The sequence below is a fragment of the Nothobranchius furzeri genome, chromosome 18 (genome assembly GCF_043380555.1).
Source record: "Nothobranchius furzeri strain GRZ-AD chromosome 18, NfurGRZ-RIMD1, whole genome shotgun sequence".
Taxonomy (NCBI): Eukaryota; Metazoa; Chordata; class Actinopteri; order Cyprinodontiformes; family Nothobranchiidae; genus Nothobranchius; species Nothobranchius furzeri.
The window spans coordinates 31,441,880-31,468,395 of record NC_091758.1 but is presented as its reverse complement, the minus strand read 5'-3'; the positions used below and the strand labels follow the sequence as shown (position 1 = coordinate 31,468,395).

The 26,516-nt window shown below is 39.3% G+C and overlaps 3 protein-coding genes and 1 long non-coding RNA gene across 6 annotated transcripts; 2 read left to right on the top strand and 2 right to left on the bottom strand.

Moving 5' to 3' along the window:
- Positions 1–1,851: 1,851 nt before the first annotated feature.
- On the bottom strand, positions 1,852–3,383 carry LOC139063851 (serine/threonine-protein kinase pim-1-like). Its single transcript, XM_070546756.1, has one exon. It carries the CDS (start codon positions 3,278–3,280, stop codon positions 1,961–1,963), a length of 1,320 nt encoding a protein of 439 aa, XP_070402857.1. The 5' UTR covers positions 3,281–3,383; the 3' UTR covers positions 1,852–1,960.
- A 93-nt stretch (positions 3,384–3,476) lies between these two features.
- Positions 3,477–5,450, top strand: LOC139063853 (uncharacterized). Of its 2 annotated transcripts, XR_011517176.1 has the most exons (8): positions 3,477–3,600; positions 3,726–3,815; positions 3,949–4,023; positions 4,092–4,180; positions 4,274–4,383; positions 4,470–4,570; positions 4,657–4,727; positions 5,243–5,450. It is a non-coding gene; the product is annotated as an uncharacterized lncRNA (long non-coding RNA). The 2 variants fall into 2 exon arrangements; XR_011517177.1 differs by lacking the exon at positions 3,726–3,815 and having other exon boundaries at positions 3,511–3,600.
- Positions 5,451–7,828: 2,378 nt separating this feature from the next.
- On the bottom strand, positions 7,829–23,438 carry hspa4l (heat shock protein 4 like). Of its 2 annotated transcripts, none has more exons than XM_070546754.1 (19): positions 23,347–23,438; positions 17,097–17,154; positions 16,851–16,991; positions 16,554–16,676; positions 16,355–16,454; positions 16,124–16,257; positions 15,089–15,333; positions 14,942–15,018; positions 14,700–14,851; positions 14,478–14,584; positions 14,232–14,365; positions 11,847–12,043; positions 11,390–11,455; positions 9,354–9,497; positions 9,147–9,272; positions 8,923–9,030; positions 8,717–8,836; positions 8,320–8,481; positions 7,829–8,238 (listed from the first exon to the last, which is right to left on the bottom strand). In XM_070546754.1, exons 4-19 carry the CDS (start codon positions 16,623–16,625, stop codon positions 8,056–8,058), a joined length of 2,127 nt encoding a protein of 708 aa, XP_070402855.1. In that variant the 5' UTR covers positions 16,626–16,676; positions 16,851–16,991; positions 17,097–17,154; positions 23,347–23,438; the 3' UTR covers positions 7,829–8,055. The 2 variants fall into 2 exon arrangements, with proteins under 2 accessions (XP_070402855.1, XP_015825564.3); XM_015970078.3 differs by lacking the exon at positions 23,347–23,438 and adding an exon at positions 19,395–19,724.
- Positions 23,429–26,054, top strand: chmp3 (charged multivesicular body protein 3). Its single transcript, XM_015970077.3, has 6 exons — positions 23,429–23,589; positions 24,019–24,079; positions 24,466–24,645; positions 24,739–24,860; positions 24,942–25,056; positions 25,162–26,054. Exons 1-6 carry the CDS (start codon positions 23,545–23,547, stop codon positions 25,302–25,304), a joined length of 666 nt encoding a protein of 221 aa, XP_015825563.1. The 5' UTR covers positions 23,429–23,544; the 3' UTR covers positions 25,305–26,054.
- The last annotated feature ends 462 nt before the right edge of the window (positions 26,055–26,516 follow it).

The following is a 26,516-nucleotide window of genomic DNA, read 5'->3' as shown; positions in this document are numbered from 1 at the left end:
ATCCCATCGCGTCAGTGTATCGCTGCATTGGGATCTGCAGTCAGAATAGGGAAAAACCCCTTTTCACACATAAGTAACGAAAAAGGGCACTTTTGGCGTCAAGGGTCTGACGCAGAGGGTGGCTGACCAAGCGTTTGTTTTTGATGCGCTGGGAGTGAGAATGTGTTGCTGGTTGAACATGTTAGGGTTGTAGGGTACGTCCTAAACACAAGCGCTGAGTTAATCTGAAAGAAACAATCAGCAGTTATGATGTTTCAGTTTTCTATCTTAAACATGTTATACCTGCTTTCTACACCTGAAACCCTAGACCCTTTTGTGGGAGGTTTGTGATGAAAAACAGCTTTCCTTTTGGCAGAAGACGATCCTTTCTCAGGAACCCAAAATCAGCATTCCTTTTCTGGAGTTTCAGATCCCTCACCATCAAAGGAAATGATTCTCTTTGAGAAGTTGTCTATTTATACATTGTTTGGGTTGTTTTCAGAGAGTCCGCCTTCATCAGAAACCTTAAACCTTTTTGTGGAAGGTCCAGGGTCTGAAACGGCTTTCCGTTTGGTTGCTGAAACTAAACCACGATTCTCTGACAAATGCGGTTGTTCCATGCTAATATAAGTCTCTGAATCTTTAACCAGAGCTGGAGAGAAACTCTTGTGTGCAAAAGAGTCTCCCATGATGCTAAATAACACGTAGACGATAAGTTGAAAAACTATCGAACAACGAGCAAGCACGACTGTCTCTGACGGTGCGTCACTGAGAACTGAATGCCTGGTAGAATCCGCTTAGATATATACCATGATCACCTGATGATGGAGATGATGATGGAGATGATGATGTCATAAAGCAAAGTTCTAAAGGGGCAGAGTCAAGGGAAAGGGCAAAGACGAGGCTGATGCTGCTTTTTGGCAAGGCCCTTATTGCTCTTCACCTGAGGATTACATCCTTTTTTGTTTCTTCTGATCCGACCCAAGAAGTTCCAAAGACCAGATTTAAAAGTCAAGGTGATCGCTCCTTCCAGGTTGTTGCACCCTGGCTTTGGAATGAACTTCCTCTAACCTTATGCAGTGTTGACAGTCTGGTAACCATTAAAAAACAGCTGTTAAAGCTGTTTTTACCAAAATCTTTTGTTTTCCTATTTTTTAACTCAAATTTGTAATAATTTTTCATTGGTTTTATGATCATTTGTAATTTTGCGGTGGTTCCATGCTAATATAAGTCTCTGAATCTTTAACCAGAGCTGGAGAGTAACTCTTGTGTGCAAAAGAGTCTCCCATAATGCTAAATAAGTTGTAGACAATAAGTTGGACTAGAATATTCCTGGGTGGGGGGTGAACTGGAGCTCCCAGAGAAAACCCCCCCGCAGCACAAGGACACACAGAAAGCATTTCCACGAGTGTTTTCTGTGACACCATCCTTGTGTTGCCTTTTTTTTTTTTACAGATTTAGGGACACGTAGCCTGTCTCAGGCTGAAATCTGCATATTCGAACTAAACCATTCTAACGTTTTCCATTTGGATTTTGGTTTCTGGCTTTTTCCACCTGCTGCTTGAGAATTTATATTTTTTCTAACATTTTCTCGGTGACTAACTTTCTCTCTCCTGTTTCCTTTTGAAGGATGTTCCCTTCATTGTCTGACGTTTCTGCAGGGTTTCCAGAGGGAAAGGTGCAGGAATCACCTCGACTTTCTTCTCTGGGTCTGGCTTGACAGACTTTTCTAGATCCAGCAGTTTTTTTTCCTCTTTCTGGTTTCTAACACAGCATGCTGATTCTCTGGTGTGTTGTGTGCCTTTGCAGTTATGGTGGACTGCCAGGGCCTTTTTTTGGGCTCAGTCCTGCAGTGGGTTGAGGGAAATATAGGGGGATGATAGGTGACTCTGTTAGGGGTTGAGGGGTGTCTGAGTTAGGAGGGATCTAGCTTGGTGCCGGTTGAATTGGGTCCAGAGCTTTGAAGACTTTAGTTTCTCTTTTACCTAAGCCAAGGGTGACGCTGGAGCTGCTTTAAGGTGGGACGCCATGGCCTCATAAGTAAACAGCTCCTTAGGAAGTTCATACAGTATGGAGAGAGATCCGTCCTGATTCTGAGTTCGTTATTGAAAAACATTTTTGAGTCAAACAAACTTTCGTGGAGCATTTCATAGAGAACAATTCCCACCTGCCACACGGTTGCTGGTCCTGCCTCATAAATGCGTTTGGAAATAAACTCAGGAGGGACGTGTTTCGGTGTGCCGTGGAACCAGCCGTCTTTATATTTTGTGTCGGTGAAACAACTCAGTCCAAAGTCAATCAGTCGCAGTCGCGGGATTTCTGATCCTGTTTCAAGCAGAATATTTTGTGGTTTGATGTCTCTGTGGAAAATGTTGGTGTCCTCCAGATGTTTGACGGCATCAACCAGCTGTTTAATAATTGTTTTAGCCTGATTCTCCTGTAGGGGCTCTTTGTTATTTTTAACAAACTGTGAGAGGTCCACTGCAGGCACGGGTCTTTCCAACACTAGAATTTGTTCCTGGTTGAAGTCATACCAGTCCAGGAGGGAAATTGGAGCGGACTTCCCCACCGAATCAGCTGATTCTGTCTGGAGTTTTAGCATGGCGGCTACCTCAATGGTGAGCCGCTGGCCATTCTCGTCCGTATCTGTCCAGACTACATTTCCCTTTGGTATATGTTTGATTGCCACAGGTAAACTGTCTGCCCTGCGGTAGCCACCATAAACAGATCCACAGCCTCCCTTTCCGAGCTGATCTTTTTGCTCGTATTTTGCCTCAAACTGATCTTTGGCTGAAAGCGAGGGACTCTCAGAATCAGACAGCCTGATTCTCTTTGCTGGACTTCCAGATCCCTTACCATCTGGTGAGAGTGACCTTTTTGAGGCTCTGGATGTCTCATCCAGGTTATGTCTGGAGACACTGCCTTCACCTGAAACCCTACACCGTTTTGTGGGAGGTTCGTGATGAAAAGCAGCTTTCCTTTTGGCAGAGGACGATCCTTTCTCAGGAACCAAATATCTGCATTCCTTGTCTGGATTTTCAGATCCCTCACCATCAAAGGAAATTGATTTCTTTGTGAATTTGCCAATTTGTATTTTGTTCTGATTGTTTTCAGAGAGTTTGCCTTCATCAGAAACCTTAAACCTTTTTGTGGAAGGTCCAGGGTCTAAAACGGCTTTCCGTTTGGTTGCTGAAACTAAACCACGATTCTCTGACAAATGCGGTTGTTCCATGCTAATATAAGTCTCTGAATCTTTAACCAGAGCTGGAGAGAAACTCTTGTGTGCAAAAGAGTCTCCCATAATGCTAAATAACACGTAGACGATAAGTTGAAAAACTATCGAACAACGAGCAAGCACGACTGTCTCTGACGGTGCGTCACTGAGAACTGAATGCCTGGTAGAATCCGCTTAGATATAGAGGTGATGATGATGATGATGAAGATGATGATGTCATAAAGCAAAGTTCTACCTTTTTCCTGCGCATGTGCGGTAAACAGTCCTACCCGTTGTTCCAGCGCATGTGCGCGCATGTGCGCGCATGCGCACAACACAAAAAGGGAAGCCGAGCGCATCCGGCTGTGATTTTATGCTACTCCGTTGTCATGTTTCCAGGAAAATAGGTAAGTAGTAAGTATTAGTACTTTTTATTGACATTGATACTTGATTTTTTAAGCCTTTGTGATTGTTTGTCAATATTAAAGTAAAGTCGCGATCTGCTTTCTGCACAAAACTGTCGAATTTGCAGCTTTGGTTAAGTCTGCAGTGAAGTTACTGGACATGTAGTATTTGGACAACACTTCTGAATCCGCAGCTTCGGTGTTTTAAGGCTGTTTCGGTAATGTCGCTATTTAATAAGTTAAATTATTTGCATTGTTAACTGCACATATTGAAGCTCAGAAGAAAATGTCTACTTACATTAATTGATATGGAGAAGAAGTGGGAAGAGATTTACACATTCATTTCTGCAGGCTCCTACCCTTCAGGATATGACAAGGCTCAGAGGCAAAACCTCAGAAGATATGCCTCAAAATTCAAACAAAAGGGTCAGTAATTGATTGTTAATCCTAACAACTCATGTGGTACATTCTACTAAATACGATTTTTATTTTAGGTTGTCAAAATCTCCTCACAATCTGTACTGCTGTTAGACCCTCTTGGAAATTAAGGTTGTTATGAAAGGAAAATTATGCGTAACTGAAGGTATTCATCATTCATTAATTATCTGTTTTGGGTTGTTTGGTTTGTGTTTTTTTGAGCAAAATGCTTGCAAAAAACTTGTTTTGTTTTCATTAGGAATTTTCTGAAGATGAAAGGAAATGAAGTTCCGAGTGGATTGGAAAATGGAGAGACTGCCACACAACAAGCAGATGGACTCCAGCAGTTGTGGAGTTTTAGTGTTGAAGGTATTTAATAAGCAATTGTATTTAATTGTATTTATTGTATTTAACTAGAATTAAGTTAATTGCAATTACTGTAACATATTTTACAGTTTGCCGAACACTACCTTATGAGTCGAGAGGTTGCTGTCCACTCCAGAAGCCATTGGGCTGCAACGCACAGAAATTGCTTGCGAACTGCTAGAACATCAAAGTAAGTTGAGTCATGTGCTTTTGTATTGCAAAAGCACTTTCAGTTTTGTTTAAAAACTGTTAGGTTGAACACCAGTGTGTTTCTAGGTAATGCTGGTGACTACTGTGTGGTTTGTTCCATGCTGGAAGCCGATCCTGAGTCCAGTATGATTGAAATGGTAAAACAAATAAACCACAAATGCAATATATAGTGGCTTGCAATAGTATTCGGCCCATTTGAACTTTTCTACATTTTGTCACATTACAGCCACAAACACGAATCAATTTTAATTGTAATTCTACGTGAACGACCAATACAAAGTGGTGTACATGTGAAAAGTGGAATGACAGTCACACATGATTCCAAACAATTTTTACAAATGAATAACTGAAAAGTGGGGTGTGCGTAATTATTCAGCCCCCTGAATCAATACTTTGTAGAACCACCCTTAGCTGCAATTACAGCTGCCAGTCTTTTAGGATATGTCTCTACCAGTCTCTAGCTGGTAGAGAAATTGGTCTTTCACGTGGAATTCCAATAAAATTGATTCATGTTTGTGAATGCAATCTGACAAAATGTGAAAAAGTTCATGGGGGCTGAATACTTTTGCAAGCCACTGTAGAAATTATTTTCTCATGAAATTCGTAATGTTGGTTAACACACTTACACCCCCCCTCCCTTCTCCCTCTCCAGGTGCAGTGTGAGTTTTGTCTCAGATGGGCACATTTTGGATGTGCTCAATATGAGAGCAGCCTGGTCAAGTACTTGTGCAACAAATGTGCATAATTTGTTATGAATACTATTTCTTTTTCAGTTCTTTGTCCCTGTGTTCTGTTGGATCTATACATGTCAAATATATGTATCTGTAAATATATTCAGTAAATATATACTGTAACTATAATGGAGTGAGTTCATTGTCAAAGTTTATATAGTCAGGTGTTCCAATCACTTCAATGGTGACAGCTGTATAACTTAAGCACCTTGGCATGCAGACTGCTTCTACAAACAAGTGCCAAACCATGCTACCTTTGTTATTATAAACTAGAAGCATAAGAATTGCGTGCCAAACCATGCTACCTTTGTTATTATAAACTAGAAGCATAAGAATTGCGTGCCAAACCATGCTACCTTTGTGAATGTGACCTACAAGCACACTTTAATGGGTAAAAAGAAGTGTCAAACCGTACTGGCTTTATGAATATCAGCTACAAGCATACTCTGATGGGCAAAGTTAAGTGGCAAACTGTCATACCTACTTAAATTTGTGCTGGAATTATTGTTTGGCAGCAGAAATGTGCATAAATTACGTACAGTAGGACATTTTGCCAAAGTAGGACTGTTTGTCAGGGGACACCGTAAAAATTATCCTACGGGTAGGACATTTTGCCAAAGTAGGACATTTAACCGCGGTCAAGTGAGTCATCATTTGTGAGCCGCGGTCAAGCCAGCCGCATCTTAGGTGTCCCAGAGTAGGGATGTGGTGAAAGATGGACGTCAATTATTAAGGATGATTTTTAATGAATTTTTGAAAGTGACATAATTGTATTGACTGTTTGCTTTAATATCCGAGGATTTCTACAAATCTGTCTGAAATCTGGCACACAGGTACAGTAGGTGTCCCAGAGGAAGGATGTGTTGAAAGTTGGACATCAAATATTAAGGATGATTTTTAATGAATTTTTGAAAAATGCGGTACCGTAAAGACTGGTGTAAAAGCGCAAGGAAATTTACGCGGCGGATAAGATGCGGCTGGCTTGACTGCGGCTCACAAATGACGGCTCACTTGACCGCGGTCCCAGACCGACCGCAACCCACTACACTACACCTTCTCACCATACTAACACAATATGGAACACTAAACCCAAACTACTTTCCTAATAACACTAACAGCTAAACCAGGGGTGTCAAACTCATTTTAGCTCAGGGGCCACATTGAGGGAAATCTAGTCCCAAGTGGGCCGGACCGGTAAATTTAAAACAACTTCAGATTGTTTTCTTTGTTTTAATACAATCAATATAAAACAAAGCTGGAGCCTGAGGACAGTGTACAAGTACAACACCTGAAGTGTACTTGAAAATTTGAAAACATAAATAAACATTCCTTAGTGATTCAAAGAGCGTACAGATCACATGGCTAGATCAGTTTCATGCAGCACTTAAAGTATATTTGACTCATTTTACTTTACATCTTTTAGCTTTCACCACCACATCAATATCAAAGTCACATCCTGAGTGGCAGCCAACTTCAGGATGTGATTCAAGTTCTTGTGTGGGCCTTGAGCACAGCTTTGTTGCATTTATACTCATTACAGAGGAAACTTGCTCACAAAGATAAGTTTATTTTCACTCTACATTGTAAAGTATGAAAATAAAGTTTACACAACCATCTCGCGGGCCGGATTTAACCCGTTTGCGGGCCGCATGTTTGACACCCCTGAGCTAAACACTAACTAAACTACAATATCCAACAGCCAAGCTAACACTAAAGATTAGGATATGCTAACGCTATATGCTAATGCTGAACTACCGCTAACCGTCCTACACTCGCTTGCAAATCCAACTCCCATCTCGCCCCAAGGCGTGGCCGAGACGCTCGTTGCTTTTATAACTTTGACACAGATCTGCTACGTAGTACTCTACTGGTTTACGTAGTATCTTTCTCTTTAGCCATTGGCTAAACCCTGCTGGAAAAACCAGCATAGACCAGCAAGGAAGCCATGCTGGTCTATGCTGGTTTTTCCAGCAGGGAAGTGTTATTCAAAATGACTCAAACTATGTTTTAAGCTGAAGGTGGCGCTATGCTGTGGTGGTATTTAGGAAGAAGAAAATGCTAAAATAATGAATACACACATTTAAAACACTATTACACTCATTTATACAGTTTATCAGCAAAAAAAAGTTAATTTAGACGTTACTTGCTCTTTCAATAAGAAAACTAAACAAAAAATTTAATATTTCTGTGCCAAGTGTTCAATTTAACATAAAAAATGTACCCTTTATGCACACATCTATGCTGGCTTTTTTATTTACTAAAAGAATATATACAACTCTACACATCTTTTTTAAATCTCATCAATTACAAATACATGTGTACATGTGTATACATGTGTTTGGATTATCGTCTAAGGACTAATTGCATTAACAATCATTTTAACAGTACTTATCTGGATCAAAAAAACAATGCTACTATATGAAATGCAATCACGAAACACACTTTTCTGGCATAATGATACAGCCTTATGTCATAATCAAAATTAAACCAACTGCTAAATTCTTTTATTTCTTAGGCATTTCAAATCTTTGAGAGAGGATGGCAAAGCACTGTTGTACGAATGAAATGGTGAAATCAAAGTCTTTGAAAAGGTAAAGTCCACTGGGAAATGACACAAGAACAAATCCACTATAGTGGCTGGTGAAGACTGAGGAATGGTCCCTGGTGTTTCTTTTGCTACAATCTAAATGGTGAGAGATGGTAAAAGCAGTGATCGTTGAGGAGTTTGCCCTTCTTAGTCCACCTCCATTTCTTTCATGCCAGGCTTTGTATCCTGACTTCCCTTTTTGTCTCCCTTCCCTTCTGCCTCTTGCTTAGGTGTTGGACCATTATGAGCTCCACAGTCATTCACGTCAGGTGGTTCCTCCACTGTGGGCTTTGGTTTGTTGATCACTGGATCACAAACACCCTCCAGCTCCTAGTTTGGAAGTAAAAAATGGCAAAACAAAATGAGTAAACCTCAGGAAAATCATTTCATCCTTAAAAGTCATTTTCATACCTGAATTTTTGCAATGATGTCTGCTACTTTAACAACCGGGTCTTGAGTTATTGCAAGTTTGCTCTGTGCATTCATCTTGTTGTTCATCCAGGCCATGCTTTCAGTCACACACTTCTCCACAGTGCTTACATCCTCTGGATTTAGATGCACAAAACTTTCATCCTAAGACAAACAAAGAAAATGCTACCTTTTGATTTCTTTATCCTAAAATTACAATTTATAATCAATAAAATAAACTTATTCGTTATTTTAGAAAAATTGGATGTGAAAAAGCAACAAAAACATAATAAAGAGCCCAGAATGTTTTTGTTCACATTTGCATCCGTATTTTACTATTAGAATAGATTATTTAATAAAAACAAACATTAAAAATTGCAAAAGATTTGAGAGAATGGACCTTCTTTTTGTAGGAATCAACAAACTTCATGTAAAGCTGCAGTTTCTTTCCAAGCTCTTCAAAAGCTCTTGGTCTGTTTTCAGTCTCTCTGTGTCGCTCCTGAATGGGCTGAACAAATCTCTGGAAAATTATAACATTTCCCAACATAAGAACAGTCTTTTTGAAAACTGCAAAGCAAGATGTCCTTGTTATAAAATAAAACAAACCTTGAGTGCATCTAGTTTCTCTTCATAGACTTGTTTTGGTTGGTCCTCTCCATCCTCATACAGCCAGTTCTCCGTGTCATCCAGCATCAGCGTCAGACGGATGCTGTCCTGTAATTACCACCCCAACGTGACATCATCACACACTTGGAACACATTCTCATCCATAGATGTTTTTATTTCACAAGTGTTTCTTTGCAGCTATTTGTCTAAAAAGTCAACATTACCTCTTTGCTAATGTACTTTTGATAAATTCCACAGAGCTTTTCCCGTAGATCATAAACATACTCCTCCACAGCATTTTTAGCATCGTTCACCTCTTTCACCAGTTTGTCCTGGCTAATCATCTGACGCTGTGAGAGAAAAAACATATTGTTTTTCATTCAGATCAAGATTAGATGGTTTATTCAAAGACCAACAGCCTCAGGGCTCACCTCAAGCTCCACAAAGTTAATAAGAACATCACTGTCCAGCTGCCAAATGTTGTTTGCCACAATGGGAAGATCAACACTCTTCACCTTGACTTTAGGTTTACTTCCACCTGCTGATTGATCCTGCTTCTCCCCAGAAACACCCTCCTGAAACAAGATTGCCAGATATGTACACTGAAAAAACAAAAATCCTCTGTTTGTTCAAGTCTCTTAATCCTTACATTTAGTTTCTACATAATTGGACCAAGTTTGTAGGACGAATATATTTTTGTGAGTAAGTAAATTTTATTTATATAGCACTTATCACAGATATAGGATCACAAAGTGCTTCACATAGATCAAAACAAAATAAAACAAAGTCATAAAATCATAATGATCTCAAAACAGAAATAGATTATCGTCAGAAAAAATAAAGTCATAAAATTATAAAATTTAATAAACAAATGTAAGATGACAAATTTGAGTTAAAAATAAGAAAATAAAAGGTTTATGTAAAAGCAGATTTAAATAAAAGGTTTTCAGCTGTTTTTAAAAAGTGTCCAGACTGTCAATGCTGCGTAAGGATAAAGGAAGATCATTCCAGAGTCGGGGTGCAACAGTCTGGAAGGAGCGATCACCTCGACTTTTGTATCTGGTCTTTGGAACTTCTAGAAGGTTCTGGTGTGTGGACCTGAAGGCTGGGTTGGAGCACAAGGCTTTAACAGTTCAGTAATATAGGGAGGAGCTTGACCATGTAGGGCATTGAAAGTTATAGTCAGGATTCTAAAATGAAATGTAAAGGTAACGGGTAACCAGTGCAGAGACATTAGAATAGGAGTGATGTGTGCTCTTCTGTTTGCTCCAGTTAGGAGCCTCGCTGCAGAGTTCTGGACCAACTAAAGGCAGTCAAGGGCTTTTTTGTTGAAACATGTGAAGAGTGTGTTACAGTAATCTAGACGAGAGGAGATAAAGGCATGGAGAACCATTTCAAGTTCATGTTTTGACACCAACCTTCGCAGTTTGGAGATATTTCTTAAGTGATAAAACAGTTTAGGACCAACGTTTTTGAATGACATTCAAGAGACATCGATTGGTCAAAAACAACACCCAAATTCCTTAAGTTTGTCTTGGCGGCAGAGGATAAACGACCAAGTTTTTGACTAGATTAACCTGTGTAACGCTGACTGAAAAGAGTACAGTGTAGTTTATACTTGATTTCTTCTTGTTGGGGTAACTTTAAAAGATTGTGTCCATGATTCAGAATGCTGATTGCTGGTTGGATGGAACTGATTTGTCAGCATGCCACAATCTTTTGAAAAAAAAAAAAAAAATATATATATATATATATATATATATATATATATATATATATATATATATGTACATAAAAGTTGTGCATTCTTGAGCTGGCAGCGAGCCAAAAATAAACATGACTGAAGAGGGTAGGGGTACGGAGGGGTGGGGTTCAAAAAGCACTCATCTGGGTCTTCAACTAGAATGATACCTATAGAAATCACAGGGAGCATGTGCAACGTGGTCTACACAGACAGGGGCACAAACACCCCAGCCCCAAGCTATAATCATCCAACAAAAATTTGGATGATGTTAATGAAATCAAGCAACTTTAGTTCTTAAAAATCATGTTGAGTCAAAATGATTTTTTAAAATAAAATACTTTGGTTTGATGAGTTCATTTGTAGAAGGAAGGAGAAATGTTCTATTGGTTAAAGTTATTTTAATCATGAAGAACCGATGTACACAATACAATCAAGTAACTGCAAAGAGTTTTAGTTTTCAGTGTAGAACTAAAGCTTTTGGATTGCATTAGTCTTCAGACGGGACACCCTGCTACAGCAACACTCATCTATTGTTACAGGCTACGCATCTCCTGTATCTGTGATTTATGTTAAAACGTCTCAGCAGCAGTGAGTGTGCACACTTGGTCAGTTCTGTGTGTGATGATGTTAACATCAGCGTAGTTTGAACGTTCGGACAAAAAAAATTTGATTAAGGATAAAATATATTTATTTTCTGTGTTAACCAAAAGAAGCCTGACTGACCTTAGTGCTGTCCTCGTTCTGCTGGTCCCCTAGGCTTTGGCCTTCGTGATCCACCTGCATTTTGGTCTGAGTCACAATAAAATGAGTTTAAACACATACACACACATGCACGCATGCACGCACACACACACACACACACACACACACAATTCTCTCTCTCTCTCTCTCTCTCTCTCTCTCTCTCTCTCTCTCTCTCTCTAAAATATAAAATGAATGAGATGCTGAAACATACATGCTATACCTCACAAAATCTGCTATGATGTCTTTAGTCAAATCTGCTATGATGTATTTAGTCAAATCTGCTATGATGTATTTAGTCAAAATAAAGACAGGTTGAAAAAATTCAGTGTCATTATGCTTCCCTAAAGCATCTTCACCTATGTTTTGAATAATAATCTATCCAGAAGTTGTTAGGTTACATAAGCTGCATCATCAAGAAGAGTGACATCTACAATACCTGCTCCTCCTCCCGGCCTTCATTCTGCGCCATCGGCTCCGATTCGATTTGCATGTCCTCTCCTTCTCCCTTCTGCTTCTCGATCAGCGACGCGTTGGACACACTGAAGATGCCGTGAATGTTGATGCGCACTTTGACTTTGACTTTAGAGCTGTTTCCGTCTGGCTGGGGAACCACATTCTGCACTGAGAAGCAGCCTGGCAACATGCAGCAAGAGAGAGGGCAGGTTGTTATGGTTGCTTCAGCGACAGCAGCTCAAACCTGCAGAAGCAAAAAAAAAAAAAACTGACAGCACACCTGAGAGTTCAACTGACTCACTGCAACCCATCTGTGCTAGTCGTAGTTCTGATTCCTGTCTAGGCTGTAGATCTTTTTAGGAAACATCTAACCAGGGGCGGATTTAGCAATTTGGGGGCCCAAGGCGAACACAGACATGGGGCCCCTTACACAAAATTTTCCATAATCTTTTCTTTAACTGGATTTGCGAAATTATCCCCTTTTCTGACATGAGTTATTTTCCCTTTTTTATTAGTCCTCCTCTTTTTTCCTGTATTTCCCTCCCTTTGAGCACTTTCAATATTTGCTCTGCTTTTTTTTCCCTATCAGTGCTCCTGTGCTTTTACCTTTGATATTTTTTTTTTATTTTCCATTTAGGTCCATGTTTTCCTCCCTTTAAACATTTTCCATTGTCTTTCCTTTTCTGCTTCCTTTGATGTTTACATCGAAAAACGACGTCACTTTCAGAAGTGAAAATAAAAGCTTTTATGAAGCATGATGCTTCTTTCTCTTATTGGAGCCACTAGGATAACTCCATTTCATGCTAAATGTTTTGACTATCGCTTTGAGTTTGTTACGAACGCTCCGCCTCTCTTCTTATTCTTATTTGTGGTCTTATGGCACTTGGCAAACAACAATTTGGTGCATTACCGCCACCAACTGAACTGGAGTGGAATGACTACCAATCACTTCCTGTTTGTGCATCGCCGTCTTAATAACCCTCTTATGACAATAATTATAACAGAGCCGCCTGGTATGTTTTTAATCTTATGGCTGTAAAATTTTAATAAAAAGTGCAAAGTGTGTGTAACTCTTCTCCTTTTTTCAGAACAACCTCAGCTTTTAGTGTATGGTTTGTATTTAGAATTTATTTCTATTAAAGCCTTTAAAAAATCAGCTTAAAAGTGAAAAAAGCAAAAAACGCATTAGAATTTTTTACATTTATTACTGAACAGGAACTTCAAAATGACTTGGGCAAACAATTTGGAATGAACAATTTAAACTTTGAACTGTAATGCATCTATTCTTAAAAAAGTGTGAACCTTGGTATCTTTTTTAACAGTTTTTAAGACCATTTATTTTTGAAAACTTTCAGACGTTTTTATTTGATGTGGTAGACCTTGAAGCAGTTTCTCTCCAGCTGCAGGCAGATTCCTGCACACCTCACACTGCCATGAGGTGCTTCTCTTGCACGCGTGCACTGCTATACCAAAAACCTGTTTTAGCAAAAATAATTATTTATTGTAAAAAGATAAATAATGCTGGAATGAAGCTAAATCTTACAATTAGCAAATAGTTGAGGGTTGTTCAAATAAAAAAAAAAAAATAATAAAGACTGAACAAACCTTCATACCCTGGTTCACTGGAGATCTGTCCTTCTTTGTGGTCACTGTCTTCAGATATAAGCCTTAAGATTTAAGGCTTATGGGACACCTAATATATCGTGTTGATTTTCTTTCAGGCATTTCCATAATTTCATGCCGCCTTTTTATGCTAATTAGCTTCCCCGTTCCGTTATCCGCTTTCACCACGGCGCTGCGCTCTGCTGTGCTCCGTTTCAATCAGGCTGTACAGCAGGATTTCCATAACTCGGATTGCTTCATGCTATAGATCGTTGGAAAGCTGCTTTTATGTACTTTTAGGAACCGAATTTTTTAAATCTGATCAGCCATTCAAAAGTTATAAAACTGAGCATTTTGGATGACAAACTCAGCACGTCTCTGAATCTGTGTTGTGATTCGTTGTGCTCAAGACAGGGGATCCCGGTGGATACCGTAATGTCTTGTATAAGCACGAAAAGCCCCATTTTTTATCTTTTCAGCACTTTTGGAATTTTACAGATATCTTTAATGGTTCAGGAATTATGGTAATGAGAAGTGCGCATGTCCAATCCCGTCGGCGGCGACAGGTTGGTAATAAGAATATTGTGACATTAATAGAGGGGTGCCAGCGGTCAGGGCTAGGGGGCCCCAGGCGGCCGCTGACCTATACCTAATGGTAAAACCGCCACTGCATCTAACTAGCAGTGGACTAGTGCTGTTGGTAGATGAGTCACTGCTGCAAATTAGCCTCTGATTGTAAAAACCACAGCCGAATTAGCACCATTACCTATCCTTTGGTCGAGGTAGGGGAGCTCCTGGGGGCTACTGTAGAACGCTTCAAGATCAAAGGGTTCCTTCTTGTGGAAGGTGATCACTTTGGAAAAAGGAGCAGCATGATTCTTGCTAAATACCTCGCACTCTCTGTGCCAAAAGAAAAAGCAAGTCAGTACTTTTTTGCATCCTAAAGCTGAACTTGAATTTCAAAAGAACAACTATAACATATTATTTTATTTTATGTCTCGAGTGCATTCACCCTAGTCCATCCTCTGTTGGTGACTTCCAGCGCAGAGTGATGGGAAAGGGAACCACATCAGTGATGGAGAATTCCCGAACCTTAAACGCTGGAGACAGAATTGCGCACTACATCCACACACACCACATAAAAAACATATTTACTGCATATTATAAACAAATGTTTTTTATAGTATATAATGCAGTAATGTAGTGCTTTAGGTATGGAAAAATAAAATCCTACTTGTAGTGCACAGCCTCTGGCTACAGCTTCATCAGCATTGAGAGTGGTACTGATGTCTTTGCAGAAAAATTTGGAGATCCTCTCCTTGATGGCCGGGATTCTCGTAGCTCCTCCAACTATCTCCACTGCATAGATGTCATCCTTGCTCAATTCTGCAAAAACAAAGTAAATAGAAAGACAATGCATGCTGAAACTTTATATGGTAACAATATGATGATTTTAAGGAAATCCATAGAGCTTACTTGATTGTTCAAGTGCTGCTTTCAGTGGCACCTCCACCCTCATCAGATATTGAGCACACATGTCTTCAAACTGTGTCCTGCAGACAAGTACTTTAAATAACGATGATGTCCCACATTAGACGTCCTTTTAATGAGAAAAAAATGTACCTGTTCATCCTGCTTGAAACATCAATATCATTCATGAAACACTCTATGTTGAGAGGCAGGTCTGACGAGTTGGCACTCATGAGCTTTTTCAGCTTCTCGCACTCCTGGTGCAGCCGGAGCAAAGCCCTTGGGTTGTCCTTCACGTTCAGCTTGTACTTGGTCTTAAATTCCTCGCAGAAGTAATTGACCAGTGACTCGTCAAAATTACGCCCTCCGAGGTACGGGTCGAACGATGAGGCAAGCACCTGAAAAATATCACAACTATTGTCTATGAGGAGAGTGGTGTCATCTGCATAGCTAGGTGCTTTACAGACTGATGAGTGGAGGAGCATCCAAAAGTACTTTATTAATCCTAAAGGTAAAACTGGATGTTGTAAATCTCTTAAGATTATTTGAAGATCCATTGAAGCTGTGGGCACAAAGGAACTCTTGTGTTACAGCAGAGCTTAAGAAACCTCTGATAGAAGACGGTCAATTGTCGAATTCCTGTCTTGTGTAGAGGACGCTCAGGGTTTTCCATTATAATCTTCATTTTAAGAAGCATTCTCCTTTAAAGCCTCCACAGCAAGCCTTCTTTGTTTGACTGTAAATTCACTGGCTCTGATGCTGCTACCCAAGCAGATTAGAGTGCACTCTACGCAACAACAGGAAGTGAGTCCAACCCCTTTTGATGACTTGGGATTCCAGAGCCATCTCTATGTACCAAGACATACTGCTCAACCATCTCCACAAGCAAGTGCCAGTTTTTGTCAACAATGTACCAGACCCTAAACGGTCCTCCTGCATGCAGTGAGTCTACAGGTGGCTGAGCTCAAGTAACTGGTTTGGGCTGACATTGCCCAGGTCCCATTGGGTGACAGTACAGTACGGCCACCAGGCCCAACCCCAAGCCCGGCTCCAAGGTGAAACCCTGGTACCCCTTCAGGTCATGTACTCTGTATACATGTCTTCTGTCCCTTCCAAGGACAAAGGGTTAAACCATTTTAATGTATAATTTTACACCCAGCACACCAACAGAAAAAATAAAAGTCTCACCTTGAGTTTTCCTTTGTTGAAAGCCGTGATGGAGATCTGAAATGATGAATGCCCCATGTCCACGAAAACCACATTCCTCGGCTTTTCTTCTGGAGTGGGAAGGTCTTGTTTGTAAATCCCATAAGCTAAAGCCACTGTTTGGAATAAACGCATTTATTAGCATTTATTTATTAGCATCTATTTTAAGTCTTCACTGGACGGGTCGTTTAAAATCTACTGCAGGACACAGACCTGCAGTTGTATCATTGATTAGCCGCAAACAGTTCAGCCCAGCAATCTGCGTTGCATCAAGGACCGATCGTCTTTCAGCATTTGTGAAAAAACTTGGAACCTGTAAAACCACAAAAGCAGGAATTTGTGAGTTTCCCCAACCCTAACCCTAAACAGCTTGTTGAAATGGACAGTTTGCTTTAATGTTCTTGTCACTCACAGAGACGACACAGTCCACCACTGGCTTCTTTAAGGCGCTCTCTGACGTCTCCTTCAGCTTGGTAAGCAGCATCCCAGCAATCTGCTCCACCGTGAACACCTTCTCCTCCTCCAAATAACGCACCTGTGTACATTTTTTAAAAAGCAGTAAGGTGAGTGAAATAATAAACTAAAGACATGTGCATCAAACTAACTTGTGATGTTCAGCATTGTGGCTTAATTAAAAGAACTGGGATTTGCAGTAACAGCAGAAGATCGTGCTAAAGCAGTGAAATGGAACGTGCTGATGAAGCTTTACCTTAATTCCAGTGTTTCCATTGGCCAGCTTATGTAAGCTGTAAGGGAGTTTACTCTTTTCTGCTTGAACGAATGGATCATCAAATGCTCTGCCGTGGAACTTCTTGAAGCCATGCACGGTGTTTTTGAAGTTTGTAATGATCTGATTATTTGGAAAAAAGAGTGAACAGATTGTTTTTAAGTTATCATCTGTTCAAGGTCATTTATAAAGAAGATAAAATGTAGGACAAATTTCCATGGATCTCACCTGACTCTTGGCTGCATTTCCAATCACACGATTTTTGGAGGCCAAAGAAACACATGCCCTAAACTCAGTCAAACACATCAGCAAATTAGATTTAAGATAAATGGTGTGGATTCCACTGAACTACATGTTTCAGGGGGAAACGTGGAATTTCTGAAATGAAGAAAATATCACAAGGGAGTCTGAGGAGAAACCGCAAACTGGGCCAGTGAGACGAATCAGTTCACCTTCAAAATTGAGGTCCCCTTGGCTGACATTATAAGAGAAAACATGCATCTCTTTAAGTGGGTTTTTGGGGGGATCCATTTCACTAACACTGACTAAAACCCAGGGCCGGCCCAAGCCATTGTGGGGCCCTAAACAGGTTTTCCTTGGGGGCCCCCCAAACCAAAAAGCCAACACCAGATGATTCATCATTCCTAAGCTGCACCATTATGTGTAACAGGCCCACTATCATTAGCATCTTTTGTAATTAGCTTACACCAATCATGGATATTGATTTTAACTTTATTGGAGCAGCAATCCACGCTCTAATTAATTAGCATTTTAAAATGAAGAGTGTTATTTAAAGGGGCATTATGGAAGTTTGACAGCCAAAACATGTATAGAAATAATACATTTCTTCTTCATACATTCTCCTGCAGTGCCCTGGTCCTATAGAATGAGCCCTGGCATTTTTACTGTGATTGCCTGTTTTTCTGTAAAATCACAGAAAAAGAGAGCTGCTCGGGTCGAGCAGGCTGCTTCATGCGCGTTCACGCTCAGGCATAGCCCGTAGCATTTGCTATCCATAGCTTTAGTCTTTGTCACTGTTCCTAAGGCCTAGTGACAAAGCTAGCTACATTTCTGAGGACCCTTGGCTACTTTCTGTAGATCTTTCTTCTAGATATTTCCTGCAAATTAGCAACAAAATAGCCATTTTCGCTCCAAGCCGTTCTTTGAACGTTGTTTCAGCTGTCATTAAGGATATAAATGTTACAGATACAAAGGTTGTCACTGGCGCTTTAGTTCACCTAGTAAGATGTCGGTCGGACTCTCGTTCAGAAGACCCGGGTTTGATTCTGGATGTCAACATAGTTTATTTTGAGTTTGTTTTTTACATTAATGGTATGTTTTTTACAGTAAGATTCCCAAATTTTAATTTGAGACTCGCCGAACGGCATTGAATTCGCAGATAAAAAAGATGTGGGTTCAACTTTCATTTTGGAACAATTTTTCAAGCAAGGGAAGGGAATGATCTGAGCATGCAGGAGGACTGACCCATCTTAAACCTTTGTCGGCTGTGCTGAAGAGAAAGGTACAGGACCAACTTATTTAATTAATTAGCTGCGCATTCTCCTGTCCTCTGTCCTCCGGGCCGCACACACACACACACACACACACACACACACACACACACACACACACACGCAGGACTGTCTCAGCTGTTATTTTCGTTAAGGAGTGTGCACATACAGCATGCACGCCTCGTGCACGAGCCTACTATTGAAGCTGCCGTTACGCTTTTGGCCTGAGGGGGCAATCGCGAGCATAAAAATTCAAAACTCTGTAAAGTCCCTTTAAGTGTGGCATATTAATTCAGGTATTTGAAAGAAACATCAGCAGACAAACATTGAATTTACAGTAATAACTTTGGTTTACTATCTTTTGTTTTTAAAACTTGAAACATGTGGAAAGTGTGCGGTATTACAAACTAAAACCAAATGACACCACAGAAAATTATACAGAGACATTGTTTTTTACTCATGTCACCTTGGTGCTCCTGGGGCCCCCCGGGTGATGTGGGGGCCCAAAGCAGTCACTTAGTTCGCATGTGCCTAGGGCCGGCTCTGGTAAAAACACTAGCTTCACCTTGTCACAAAAATATTCCTTCATCTTGTATGCAGCTGAACGTCCCTGCAGGATGCTGCCAAAACTGCAGCCTAGAGACAGATGATGCTAAAAGGAAATGCATCTTTCCATCCCAAATAAGTGTCACCAGCGCTATTTTGACTGATGCATGAGCTGGGTGAGTCATGTGGGATTTTAAGGGTGTAGCTGGTTTTGGGGTGGGGGGCACATAAGACGCAACGTCACTGGTTAAAACAAATCAATGTTTCATTATTAGCTCCTATATATACACCTAATTAATGCCGTTTAACCCAGATAAGTTTGGAGTGAACTTTGGAGGAGTGTCCTTTTAAGAAGAGACGCAGACGCAACAATTTGATTTGAGGTTACCTGCTGTGATGGACCCACTGTAACGGGGCCCGGCCTTTCCTAATATTGCGTAACAAACTCCCGTGCGCGGTTCATACTCACGGTGTGCATCTGTCACTGTACTCATTGGCAACAGTTTCAATGCCGCCGCTCCTCGCCACGGCGACATAACAGTTCTGGAAACCCACATCAATGCCAACCACTGACATTATGAGCGCTCTGAAATCCTTCGTCTAAGTTCTATCCTACGTTAAAAAACGCACTTAAAAGGAAAAAGGAATTCCAGATAATACAAAAAGAACGGTCGTCGCCGGCTCGATGAAGCTACGCTTCCTGGACGTGGTCTGGCTGAATTTACTAGCTGTTACGTAAGTCGGGCTGGATATAGCAAACTCATTGGGTGTAATCCCTGGGAGCGATGATGTCCAGAGCGGATTCTCCTATTCCTAGGCGGCCCTAACGTCACCTAGCAGCTCTGACAGTAGGGATGCTCCGTAAATCCCACCCCCTACAGCTCTGATTGGCCAGCTCAGGTGCGTAACTCACATGTGATTGGTTAAGCGACAGATCAATAAAAGAACAATCCAGAACCCCCTGGAAAGGGAGCGTGTTAAGACGTCACTTTGAAGCAGAGACGTGACGTTTATCTTTAACGCTCAAGAGGTCTCTCAAGGCAATCCGCTGTGACATATAAACAGTTGACACGACCACAACAAATATTCTCCGCTATTATTTTATATTAGCGACATCATTTATTTGACATCAAAAACAGATAACGGAATTTTGCACTATTATAAATTAAATGGCTATCGAAAACTAAAAATCTTCCCGTAGTCTTAATCTTATGTGCTATATTGGCTTACTACAATTGGGGCCTGCCAGAGGCAGGTAGCATGTGCCCCATAGATAAATGTTGATGAGATAAGCACGTGTTTATATCGTTTATATTTATATACATATCTGTGATGTGGCCTACAATGACGCAACTGTACGGAAGCCTGTTTCTGCCACTGTTACAAAAAAAAACATTGTATCTCACATTTATGAAACAGCCAATTCTTAGTTATGAGCTATTTTATAATTATGACATAATGTCTCGTTATTTTGAGATAACTAAGTCATAACCTTCTAAGGCCCTGTGTCCACATATGAGGACCATTGGCTCCTTGCACTTTTAAAATATTATCTTCACCTTACCTTTTTGTTATTATTTATAGATACATGATATTAATATTGACTTTAACATTTTTTGTTTTCTTTCTTTTTCTATAGAAAATTTGACATTTTTTTAATTTTCATTTAATTTTTGTAATTTATTCATTTATTTATTTATTAAATTATATTTCAAGAGGATAAACCACTTGAGATGAACTATCTCGTTTCCAAGTGGGTCCTTTATACAAATCAAAACAAATAGTAAACCAAGACAGCAAACAGTCTTTCAATACCACACACACATATAAACCACAATAGGAATTATAAAAATAAAAATAAAAACATTTATATTAATAATAATGAAAATAAAAATTACAAATTAAAAGATAAACTCTAAAGAAAGAAAAGTGAAAAATCTAAATCAAAAACAATTACAGGTGGGTTTTAAATATTCATACAAAGAGATTTTAAACTGACGAATTGTAGTGATGATTCTTAGGAAAACGGGCAAATTGTTCCAGTCTCTTGGTGCTTTGATAGAAAAGGCCAGCATTCCTGACTCTGATTTAGAGGAAGGGATGACGAATGAAACATGATGCATTCTGCGAATGTGGTAATGAGATCTGAATGGTACTAAGGTAGTTAAGTATGAAGGAATTTTAAAATAAACACACTTAAAAATAAACAACATCCAGTGAAACTTCCGCATAGCTTCAGGTGTAAGCCAGGACAGAAGATTATACATACAGTGACGTTTCCAGATCTTTTAAAATGGGGTGGCACCACTTTGTGCATGGGTGGCACCAATCGTTATGCTTTTTTTGTTTTTACCCCAAGCCTTTTGTGGACAATGAAAAGCCTATGTAAAGGGAATTCTGTGTGGTGGCACCTGGGGTGGCCAATCAGATTCCAAGGGTGGCATTTGCTACCCCAGGCCACTCCTTAATTGGACACGCCCCTGTATACATATGGCAGTGGTGAGTTAGAAATTGACAACGCAAGACAAAACGAAATTACAAATAATATCAATCATGTGAACACAAGATGCAGTGGAGTTCTGGTAGATTATATCAGCATAATCTGTTGTATCTGGCCAACATAAAGTTGGAATCAACTGCTTTGACTTTAACGTAATAAAGTGGATTTTGTTTCCGTTAATGAGAGTAGACTACTCTGTAATAGTTATATGTGTTTTTTTTAATCACATCAAATACAGGTTCAGGTCTCAGGAGGATAATTATGAGATACAAGATTACTTTTTTTATCAGACTGGTGAAAATTACTTCTGTCTTTTCATTTGATTGATGGCCACGTACTCTGTAAGGGATTTATATGTATTTTAGGTTAATCAAATGGAAACACAAGAAATCTGTACTTTAGTAGGCTATGTGTTTTCGAGAGAATGGATTTTTTTCACTCTCTGGCAAACACAATAGATTTTATAAAGTTAAACAAGATTCAGCCAGCCAGCACTTATTTATTCAAAGTAAAACTTACCACTTAAATATCATGACAGCTTTTAAAATTAGCATCAACAATGTATAGTCTACGACTAGGAAACAGGAAAGCCAGAACATTTCCACTTATACTTATCTAAACTGTTGAAACTCAATAAATATTTTTAAATGATCTGTATTAAACAAGATTAAATCAACAGTCTAAAGCAGAAGCTAACAACAGCTCTATAAATCAAATGTTACAAACACGTCAGATCTTATACCATCTAACAGTCACATGGGCAAAGACTTAGAGATTCTTCTCCTTAAAAATTACATTTAGTTATTAAAAAATATTCTAAAATGAATAACTTTTTGCAGTACTATACAAGCATAGGTTTGTAAATTCTAATCAATCAATAAAACCAAATACAAATCAAATCAAAGATACTTTATTGATCCCAAAGGGAAATTAGAGTTTCAGTACACACAATTCAGAGATCAGACGTGGGCAAGACACATGACAAGAATTGGTGACTGTGGTCATTCACAACCCTGAGTCGCGCTACCAATAGAGATCAGAGGGTTACATGAGGATTGGTTCAGGTACAAAAAACAACCTGTATCAGAATAGAAATGCACTTATTTTTGCTGTTTTTAATTTAAGTAATTTAATTAATTGTAATCTGTCATTTGACTTGATTAAGAACCAGATACCCTGTCTGTAAGGGATTGATTTATTATTTAGGTCAACTAGGTGGAAACACAAGAAATCTAACTCTAAATTGGCTTCCAATATATTGAAACCTTTTGGAATAAAACAGAAATAATTTTGCATCTGTTTGTCAGTTCTACATCCAATGATGACATGAAAACAGATTACCTTAATGTATTTCAAATATATTTTAAATTGTTTATTATTTGTAAAGTTATATTTAGAAGGGCCACCTCAGTTCTCTAGCAACATGAAGTCCCCAAATCAAAAGTTTGGAGTCCAGGTTGCTAAAAGATAAGTCTTATCAGGATCTACTTTAGTATCTCATATATTTATGACTTAACTATCTCATAATTATTAGACCACTTTATCATGCAAATGAGAGTTTTTCATAACTTTGAGATAGCCAAGTCATGATATTGAGGTAATTTTTCATAATTATGAAATAATATCTCATATTTATGAGATTGGTATATCATGATCATGACTTTTTTTATCAGAGTGGCAGAAATGGGCTTCCGGATAACCAGCAAACATTAATTTAAAGATGGAGAAATGAAAGGATACTTTCCAAGTTTAAAGTCACACAACAGAAAACAAACCACTACATCTATTAAGAATAAACAAAATAATAAACTACATTGAAATAAACGTCAACATGATAAAGTTATTATGAAAATTTTGAATTGTAAAAACAATCAAATAATAAAAAATTAAGCTAGAACAATGATAAATGAAATTTCAGGACCTTTCTCAGCAGACATCGCTTCTCGTTCCATTTTAGCTTTGTTTCGTCATCTCAGTGTATCTACAAAACTGAGAACCATAAGGACTAAACGGTTTTTCATGTTTGTACTCAGCCCGAAAACAGGAAGTGGATGAACGTTCGATTAGCTTGCTAGTTTCAGTTAGATAGTTTAGCTTGATTTTGACCAGTGCAATTACCATGGGGTTATTCGGTAGAACACCGGAAAAACCACCAAAAGACTTGGTGAGTATTTTATATGTTATACCAGGACTGTCTTGTCGAGTTTTGTTCGTATTAAGACAGAAGTGAGGGTGTCTTTAGCTAAGATGGCTAGCGTTAGCTTTCGTTGGTTTGTCCGTCCTTCCAAGTACTTCAGCTAACCGAATAACTAACCCAGTTCTTACTAATAACGGGCCACCATTCCCCGTGACATTAAGCTGAGATATTTTATAAATTTGGTGGAATGTGACTTGTTTAAGCTGACCTGGAGAATTACAGTTAGCCCACATGCTAACTTTGTGTCTCAGTCCTCATGTAAACAAACCCATATTGTTCTGAAGTCATCTCTCGGTTCAGCTGTTAGACATAGTTACAGTCAAGTGCTACACCTAAAATTGTAATAGTTTTATAATCACATTGTTACTGTTTTTACTAATTCTTGTACTTCTTCAGATCAACGAGTGGTCTCAGAAAATAAGAAAGGAAATGAGAGTGATTGACAGACAAATTCGAGGTAAGGACTCCAATATTTCCACAAAACAACAATTGCATTTGATTTAAAATTTACATTCAAGAAGTTTCTAAGTGGCTGTGAAACAGTTTTGAATAAAAACAAAGTACCAATGAGCAAAACAGCCTAATTTTATCAAGTGTCATAAATATTTGACTTAATGAAGTTATTCATCAAAGGATTCTAAAGTTGGAAAATGCCATGTTGGAATAATGAACACACAACCCCTCTCAGTTTCACACAGCTTTTAAAAGAAGATGTTAGGATAACAGTTTGACTTCAGTTTCAAGCTGCAGCACTAACACAATATCACAGCATGAACTAAAGTAATGGCATAATTGGGAACAGATGTGAACATGTGCTTGAAACAATATGCCCTTTGATTTCAGATATTCAAAGGGAACAAGAAAAGGTTAAGCGATCCATCAAAGATGCTGCCAAAAAAGGACAGAAAGATGTTTGTGTGGTTCTTGCAAAGGAGATGATCCATTCAAAACGGGCAGTCACAAAACTTTATGCCTCCAAAGCACAGATGAACTCTATCCTGCTCAGTATGAAGAATCAGCTTGGTGAGCGTGGAAGAACTAAGTGTTGGCAAAGATCAACCAGCCTTCTCCTGGTTCAGCTTTGTTCAATAATTAAGGAAATTTTTTTGTTTTCAGCTTTGGTTCGTGTTGCTGGTTCCCTTCAGAAGAGCACAGAGGTCATGAAAGCCATGCAGAGTCTGGTCAAAATCCCAGAGATCCAGGCCACCATGAGGGAACTGTCCAAGGAGATGACAAAGGTCAGCACAGACATCAAGCTACAGGAAGATCCTGAGTGTCTTACTGATTCAGGTTAACCATAATTTCTTCATTTACATCAGGCTGGTATCATTGAGGAAATGCTGGAGGACACATTTGAGAGCATGGAAGATGGAGAGGATATGGAGGAGGCAGCAGAGGAGGAAGTGGACAAGATCCTTTTTGATCTTACAGCAGGTTTAAATAAAATCTCTAATTCTGGGGTTCTTTTTATACAAATTTGAGCCTGATCATGTTTATTTATTACAGAGGAATAGAAGTTAAAATCTTTTGCTCTATTAGGTGCCCTTGGCAAAGCTCCAAGCAAAGTCACAGATGCCCTGCCAGATTTGCAGCCCGCCGGAGCAGCTGCTGCCTCAGAGGATGAGTCAGAGGAGGAGGACATGGAAGCAATGCAGTCGAGGCTGGAAGCTCTGAGGAGCTAAAGCCAATCGGCCCTTCTGCCGCCGTCAGCTCACACAAGGACAGAGACTATTCTGGTGCAGTGTTAACAGAGCTGAGCATCCTCTGCTTCATATTATAATTTCACTTCATCTTTTGAGGTTTACATTGTGCTATGACGTAGATTTGTTACAGCATAATAAAAAGATGGTCTGCTTTTCGAACTATTTTTTGAAGGGGGTGGCTCTGGGCATATCTTATCATCCAAAGTCAGTCAGAAGGTTAAGACAGGTGTAAATAATGTAATTATGGAAAAACCTTCTGAGCCTAATGTGCTTTTTTTGTTTTCTCCAGAATTTAGTCCTGGAAGCACATGGGTATTTATAATCCAACCAAGCCACTTGATAAGTCAGTCAGCCGTACCTTTCTTCACTGGTAATTAGTCCTAAATGATCCAAAACACTAGAGGTGATGGGTGGATTTAGCTGTTGTCTGTTATTTTTTTCTGTACAGCCAGAATATAATAGTTGTATGTGTGGTCATACATGTTAAGTACACTCAGCATAAAATGCACGCTTATTATTTTTTACCGGTGTTTTGCATTAACTCGTCAGATGTTTGTTATTCCACCAAAATTGAGTTATTTATCCAAAAGAAGATGCAGAGGAGCTAAATTAAAACTGGTTACTGGAGTCTCTGTGTATTGTTAAATATTGTGTATCCGATTTTTCTATGTTAATGGGGGGGGGACTAATAAACTTTTAAGAAGGAAGCGGACAACTCTGTCAACTGTACTTGTTGGTGGTGCTTTGCAGTATTTATCTGTACGCCGTGTCCTTCCTTCATGACAAACACTTAAGGTTTGGTCCGTCCTCAGGGGAAACGTTTATCTGGCAGCAGCTCACTCAGCAGGTCAGAAATTGTACTGCAGCACATTTGGTAGGAAGAAAACTGCTGTTCTTAAAAATAGATTATTTCATTAGAGATTATTAATACTTTCTATTTTTAACTAAGAGATGCCCTTTTGTGGGTGGGATCTGGGATTATCATGGTGCTAAACTGGAGCAGATTTTTAAAGATGTCTGGAGGAGATCTGCTATTGGAGCCAGCATGTATAGGACACCTACTTTACTTTTTAAAATAGACAAAAGGATTTAGTTTCCTCCTGTCTCAGCCTCCCTCTGCAGGTGTTGTATAACCAAACCTCTTCCCTGGTTTCAGTGGCAGGACAAAGCCAGGGTACAGTAGCTATCCTA